This window comes from Microtus ochrogaster, chromosome 18, assembly GCF_000317375.1.
Source record: "Microtus ochrogaster isolate Prairie Vole_2 chromosome 18, MicOch1.0, whole genome shotgun sequence".
Lineage (NCBI taxonomy): Eukaryota > Metazoa > Chordata > Mammalia > Rodentia > Cricetidae > Microtus > Microtus ochrogaster.
This window is the reverse complement of record NC_022020.1, coordinates 30,234,432-30,241,805: the sequence shown is the minus strand read 5'-3', so window position 1 is coordinate 30,241,805 and position 7,374 is coordinate 30,234,432. Positions and strand designations below refer to the sequence as shown.

General features: G+C 47.0%; 1 protein-coding gene across 2 annotated transcripts in view; it reads right to left on the bottom strand.

Annotated features, from left to right (window-relative positions):
- Window positions 1–279: 279 nt before the first annotated feature.
- Window positions 280–7,374, bottom strand: part of Sh3rf2 (SH3 domain containing ring finger 2) — a 102,179-nt gene continuing 95,084 nt past the window's right edge. For both annotated transcript variants that reach the window (XM_005356036.3, XM_005356038.3), the window contains 3 exons: window positions 6,251–6,495; window positions 2,946–3,304; window positions 280–621 (listed from right to left, as the gene is read on the bottom strand). In XM_005356036.3, the coding sequence (XP_005356093.1) occupies window positions 346–621; window positions 2,946–3,304; window positions 6,251–6,495 (880 nt within the window). In that variant the 3' untranslated portion in view covers window positions 280–345. The remainder of the gene's footprint in view (window positions 622–2,945; window positions 3,305–6,250; window positions 6,496–7,374) is intronic.

The window sequence follows — 7,374 nt, the reverse complement described above, 5'->3', positions numbered from 1 at the left end:
CATGCTGGGTGGTGGTGGCGCATGCCTTTAATCCCAGCACTTGGGAGGCAGAGGCAGGTGGATCTCTGTGAGTTCGAGGCCAGCCTGATCTATAGAGTGAGTTCCAGGACAGCCAGGGCTACACAGAGAAACTCTATCTCAGGGTGGTGGGGTGGTGTTGGTAGGGTGGATGGGGAGAAGCCAACCAACTCAGGGCAGCAGTTCACACTTTCCCAGTCCTTCAGGTTACAACGGGTGTTCGAGGAGACTAATCCTTAGAAGACCAGTAGATGTCTGTAGTGGAGGCAGACTGTATTTACACGCAATTCACCTCTTTCTGTGTCTAAGAAAAAGCCACCCAAGGAATCATTTGCTGGTAAGTACGGTCTGTGTGGCTGAAGCAGTGGATACTGGGGGCATCGTCTTGCCAAACGCTGACTTTCTCCGGAGGTCTGTCTGTTGTCCCGAGTGGCAGCCACTACGGTGGGCAAATAGGACGGTCATCTCTGCTCCTGAGGGGACTGCTTCAGGCTGGGACCCCTTCAAGGTGGCTGGCTGTTCGTGTTTTCCAGAGGTGGGATGGGAGGCATAGTGTTTGGTAGGAGGAGGGCTGTAATTCTGAAATCTTACGGTTTTGACTTGCTGTAAAATAGAAAGAAGAGCAAAGGACTAGGTGTGAGGTGTGTATTCTATCCCCAACCCCTGGATAAGATGTGTCCCCACTCAAGACGCCTCATTCAGGTGGTGTTCATTCAGCAAGCATTTGTGTCTACTATGCATCGTGTAATATACCCTGTGAGGTGCATAAGCCGCTGAGACGGTGGAGTAGCATCTCCATCTCATAGGCAGCCAGCGAAAGCTGTTCTTGAGGCAGAAGGATTTAAGAATTAGGGTGAATCGTTTGGAAGAAACAGGGTCAGCAGTGGTCTTCACAAGGACCCCTCTGGAAAATATACGTTCACCTTTCCCCTCTCTTTTCTCCCCTCTGCTTGTCCTTAAGGATTATCCCCACGAGTTCCCCATAATCTCCTTAGAAACACTCATCCCAGAGCTGGTTTCCTGGACACCTGCTGTTGCCATCTAGGCTTCTAAGTGTTGACTGACTTCTCTGTACATTAAGACCACTAGACCAATATACAGGGCCGCGTTTCAAGTGTGGTTTTAAAAGATGGAAGAAACAGAGACAAGTGTGGTAGCACAGGCATTTGGATGGGGGATTGTGGGTTTGAGGCCAGTTTTAACTATATAGTGAAAATATGTCTCAAAACCAAAGTAAAACCTAAATGCAAGCATCCGAACTAGCCTAAGATCTGGAGCTCTGGGCCGATCAATACTGGCAACAGCTGGCTGAGCTGAAGGTTTGCTCCCTCTTTATGAGACCATGTCTCCACTTCACTTGAAGCCCCATCTCATTTTGCTTTCTCTCATGCCTCCTAGGTGGCTATGTATCTTGCTTGGCAATTATAGGTGTTTGCTTTAGCTAGTTACTGTCCCACAGCTTAGTAAAGTGTTCTTTCTGTGGTACTTCCTGGGAGTTACTTCTTTGTTCCATGAAATTACCTCGTTTTTGTCTCCAAGTTTCCCCTGCTTTCTGATTCTCACGTTTCCAGTGGGATCTTGGGACGTCGAAGTTCGGGGGTTGTGTCTGATGACTTGGGATATTGGACAACTGGGATCCTTTAGATTGCATGAACATTGGAAGTTGGAATAAGCACTCCCAATCCTTCTGTCAGTCACCATGAACTTTTCCAAATGCATTTCTGTACAAGTTGAGTGGAAAGAACCTGGGCTTTTGTATCGAATACAGATGTCAGCTGCGTGGCTTTGGGCAATGTTGTTTAACTCCCCAAGCTTTTGCTTCCTCATTCTACATGAGGATGAAAATAATAGCTACCTCAGAGGGTTGTTATTGGGGTTTAGTGAGACGGCACACGTGGAGCACAGTGCATGGTGTCTGCAAGCATATTCAGTAGTTAGCTTAGCAAATAGGAGGGAACTCCATCCCATCCATGCTTTTGTAGGGCGTGGGTGACAACGGTGGGGATGGTGGTGAGGGTGGTAGTGGGGGGGTGATTGGTGAGTGCAGTGATGCTCAGTAAACTGAAGGATCGTGAGGAACATCACCTGATTCCTTCATGTCACCTTCTCCTTTTCATCATCTCTCTTGCTTCAAGGACCTTATTAAACTCCATGTCTTTTAGTGTATAAAAATTTCCAGATGTTAACAGATCTGGTTGATTCCATAGATGTCACAATAAGTTAGCTGTTAGAATTACCATTCGATGTGACTTGGGCATCACTTAAATTCTCCCTTGTCTTAGTTGTTCCTATCATCTGATGAAGTATGTATCAAGCCCTGTGAAAACACTGCACATATCTTACACAATGTCATCTCCAAGCCCATGGATGGCCATTATTATTATTTACCTAACATCTTTTAGATTTGTTTCTATTTTATGTATATGGGTCTGTCTTGTTTGCATGTCTCAATGTGCACCACGCGTGTCCCTGCCGAGGTCAGAAGAAGGCATCACATCTGGAATTGGAGTCGTGGGTGGTTGTGAAGTCACCATGGGGGTTCTAGGAACTGAATCCTGGTCCTCTATAAGAGCTGCAAGTCCTTTTAACTGCCGAGTCACCTCTCTAGGCCCTATATTATTATTTCTATGAATGAGGCAAATAAGTAAATCATGAATGAATAAACAAAGGCCCAGAAGGGTGAAGTGCTTTAGCCAGAGCCACCTAACCAGAGCAGTGATTCAAATCAAGCCATGTTTTTTTCCAGGACGTTTCTGGATCATGAGGAGTAGGTTTATGAAGGAGAAGGTGTGCCTGGTGTGACGGGGGTGGGACTGTGTTGTGTGTGGAAAGATTTTACTGGAGGCTGCCAGTGTGGTTGGCCATGTCCATGGTGTGCAAAGCTGGGAGGCTAAAGAGTCAGGCTCCCAAGTATACTCCATCCCTACCTTTTCGGTGCCGTTTTTTGAATTTTCTGGTTTCACTAGGATTGAGGGTGGGGCGGAGGCAGGCGGCTTGGGCGGTGGCTCACTCTTGATGGGTATCTCTTTGCCTTCCATGATGAGGGAACTGGCCGCTGAGTGGATCCTGGTCTTGCCACCTCTGCTGCTGCAGGTCAGGGCAGGCTCCCCAGTGGAAATGGGTTTAGACCCCATCTCTACCATCATGGGTGCTGGGGAAGAGGTCATTCCCTGCGGCTGACAGAACTGGAACTTCTGAGGCCGGATCACCATGGTGGGGCTGCGCCTGAGGGATCCCACCATGAAAGTGGGGATCCCTGACTGCACTGGTCTCTGCAAGGATCCATCTGCAGAATGACAGAGCAGTATCAGCACTAGGATGGCTGACAGAGGATTGCGTGCGGGCTGGGTATGCACTGTGTCCGATATCCCAGAATAGATTGGTAAGGCTTTTCTAATATGACTGCTCGCACTCTCCTGGGGTCTTTCAAAGGTGACCTATTCTATTTTTAGTGCTATTTGCTGTCGCTGGCAGCAGGTAAATGTCTAGTTGAATGCTGTGTGAGGTAGCTGAAGGAATGCTGCTTCAATTTATGTCCCCTCTGCCCCCCTTTCTCTTCCTCTAGCCCTTTAGGATGGCTAGGGAAAAAGATACACAAAGTTTCACAGTGAAAAGCAAACACAGAGGCAGACAGGCCAAAGAGTAAGAAGAAAGTGAGAAGCACAAAGTGAGCAGGCAACAGAGCAGGAGGGCTGAAGAGGGAGAGGAGGTTGGCGTCATCCCTGTGTGCTGAAAAAATTGTTAATAGAAACTTTAAGTGTGGGGGTGGGGCAGCCACTGAGAACGCCTCCTGTGCTCATCGTCCTTGTTTACTTCCTGATGCTCAGCAAAGGTTCCCAAACACACCATGGAGTGTGGATTGCTTCTTACAGGATATCTGACCTGCCAAGCAGCGCCTGAAGTCACAGATGCTTGCTGGCTGTCACTATTATGTGAAGGACAGCGCAGTGTGCCTAGCAACAGAAAAGTCTGACTGTGTGTGTGTGTGCTTCATGTAGGCAGTCCTTCCTCAGGTAATGGAAACCAAGTCCTCCCCAAGAGGCTCCAAGAAGAAGGTCCCATTCCTTGGACGTAAGTTCTATAGGTAACCAAAGAAATGGGAGGCTCCTTGCCTTTGGAGAAAAAACTGTGCAAAGCATTGTGGGTCATTCTTAAAGAGTCTCCAAACATTTGAAGAACCATATATTATTGATGATGGTCTTTCCTGACAGTTCTTGGACACATTTTTTTTTCCTGACACAGGGTTTCTCTGCATAGCCCTTGCTGTCTTGGAACTCACTCTGTAGAAGAGGCTGGCCTTGAACTCACAGAAATCTGCCTTCCTGTACCTCCCAAGTGCTGGGATTTAAGGTGTGTACCACTACTGCCCAGCTTGGACACACGTTTGAAACAAAGTCATCCATGTCTAGCATGGAGGGCCTGAGCCAAGCCACACTTTGTGTTGTGGTTGTGAACCTTCACCAAGCAGGAAGTTATCATGGACAATGAGCTCAGGTGTATTCTCAGCTGCTGCAAGCACGTTGTGATTTGCCGAGTCTGACCTTTCCATTTCCACATTTGTTTTTCCACTGGTTAGTAGCGGCATAGGCCTTTGGAGAGACTGACAGTTTGACCCACCTCACCTTGGAAAGTGGGAGAAAGGAAAGCTTCTGCAACTAGGGAAGTCAAAACAATACCAGACAGACACGACCTTGACTCCCATAGATGTGCGGGGAAATTTGGCTTTTTTTGCCTATCTGGTTATCTGGTCAGTTTCCAGTTTTCAAGAGACCTAATACTCTCTTATTACATATGTATACAACACAAACAGTCAAAGTTCCAGGTCAATCAAGAGTTACACAGCCCTAACGAGGTAGTGTATTAAAAATATGTGAGTATCATAAGTGGAATGCAATTCTTTGCATGGCTAAGTGGTCTGGACTGAGGGAACATCTCAACCCTAAACAAGCTCAGGATGTAGATGGACCGAAGATAATCTGTTTAGTTGTAGTAGTAACAAAGTGATTTCTATACTAATAATTAACGTGACTTTATCAAGAAAATAACTTTTTTAAAAGCCATGTTCTCAAGAGATTGTTATAGGACACTGTATGGTTAGCCTAGTAGCTAAATCTGATAGGGATACTGTGCCAACATGGTATAACACATGGAGGGTGATGAGCTGAGTATTATTGTTTCCATTTTACAACTGAGGAAAATAAAGAGGGCAGGAACTTGTACAAGGCTGTTAGGGTGAAAAATTGGTGGGGGGGAAGAAAGGGGGGGCTGAAGCCAGAAACAGGAGATATGGGTGGGCACCGTTAGAGGCTATGCCAGTTATTAGATGGAAAAGATGGGGACACGGAGAAGTGAAGACACTTGCTTTCTTTTGTTCTTGGGGACTTCCCCTTGCAGCATACTGTGTTCCTTGTGCTCCTCCTCTGTCCTACATCTCATGCTTTAATCATTTGGTGAGATGGCCCGAGAGATGGCAGGGCCAGTTTTAAGCTGGGAATGTAGAACAAAGTGTATGTTCCACAGTTGGATTGTGACTGGAAGGTATCCTTTCTTGCTTTGTACAATGAGGTTTCAGGATCTTTCCTGAGTCTCTGAAAATGAAATCTCACGCAGAAGTTTACTATGTTGATAATTAATAAGAGCATGGTATTGATGATAGATGTGCATGCACTGCTGTGTGCTCAGTATGGATATTATAGAGGGAAAAAAGAAAGCCATGGAATGGTGCACACCATGTGACTGGAAGGTGTCTGTCAATCTGGAAAAATCTGGACCTGGTGGGCCAAAGTAAGACGAGAATCTTACTTTTGTATACCCTTTAAAAAAAGAACTTCTCTGCATGGGTTACATAAACAATATAGTAGAAAATGGGTTCTAAGTACTGTCTCTAGAGTCTTGTCTTCTCTTCCCAGGCCCTGCCCGCTCAAGGGGTGTCTTCAGAACACAGTCTGAGAAGCATTGAACCAGCAATGTCAGCCTTTGTGTGGGTACCCCCTTGGCTACAATCCAATTACATGCTGCCATCCCGTTATTCATCGTGTATGTATGAATGGACCAGACAGAAGGGGTCTTCAGTAGGCCTAGGCTACACTCAATAAAGGCACTCCTCCCTTGGGAACCATCCTTTGCAGAGGCTCAGCTCAAAACCAGTTCTCTTTGTGAGAACCCTCCAGTGTGCCCCAATCAGAATCCCTGCTGTTTGGCTCTAGGCACGTACCTCTCTGCCACCACTTACTCTTTCTCATGCTGCTCCGCCCTTTCCGAAGAGACCCTTGTCCCAGAGTCCCTGGGCCAGCTGTGCTCCCCGCAGGGTTAACAACGGCAGTGGGCACAAAGACGGATTTGAAGGGTCGGTTTTGCCGGGGATCACCTTCTGAAAAGCTACCCTGGGAGGACACAGAGGAGGTGGGTAATGCCCATGTGGTGTAGACAGTGGGACTCCGGGGATCTGGAAAACTAGATGTCTTTCTAGCTGTTGAACTATTTTGTAAAAGAGAAGAAATGGAGAGAGAAAATGTTCAGTTAAGAGTCCCATTTCTTTTTTAAACAGCTCCCAACCACATGAATGTAGCCACCCTTGACCATCCACACCCATTCTTTTGTCACCCACAGATCTGCCTACGTTGATCCCACCTCCCTGCACCTTAATAACTATGTGGGTCCTGACATAAGGGGATGGGCTTATGAAGTCCTGGAAGACCCTGCACCCTCAAACTTCATTTTTCCCTGTAGCTTGGATCACCCTTCACCCCACGCTCCTTCAGCCCAAGGTCAGGCCCCAGGCCTTACGTGAGCTCGCTGCTCGCTGCTCTTTTCTTGCTTTGTTTGCTAAGTTTCTGTTTCTCAGTAGCTTTCCCACTCAATGCTAAACCATCTGAAGGTGAGGGGTTCTGAGGTTTATTTTATAGCCTCTGCTATCTGCCCGTCCTGGTGATTAATGTGTGTGTCGAACGGCAGCCTCAGCCTTGATTCCTTGAGCATTCCTTCTAGTCATTTTGGTTAGCACACGTTGAGGGTTTACTGTAAGCCAGCCACTGGCCAGGTACTTCACACATATTAACGTGAGTTCTTCGTGACAGTTTTCCAAGACAGTGCCGCTTTCCCTATGGCTTTATAGACTTTTTAATTTGTAAATTACACAGAGCATTTATGGGACTAGAGAGCGCACTAAATTGGTAAAGTGTTTGCTGTGAAACTGCGAAGACCCAAAAACAATCTCCAGCATCCAGTTATGAAAAGCCAGCTGAGGTAGTAGTATCATCTGGGGAGGAGGAGACAGGCGGATCCCCGGAGTTTGCCGGCCTAGCCGAATTGTTGAGTTCTAGGTCCCAGTGAGAGACCCTAGCTCAAAAGGTGAGG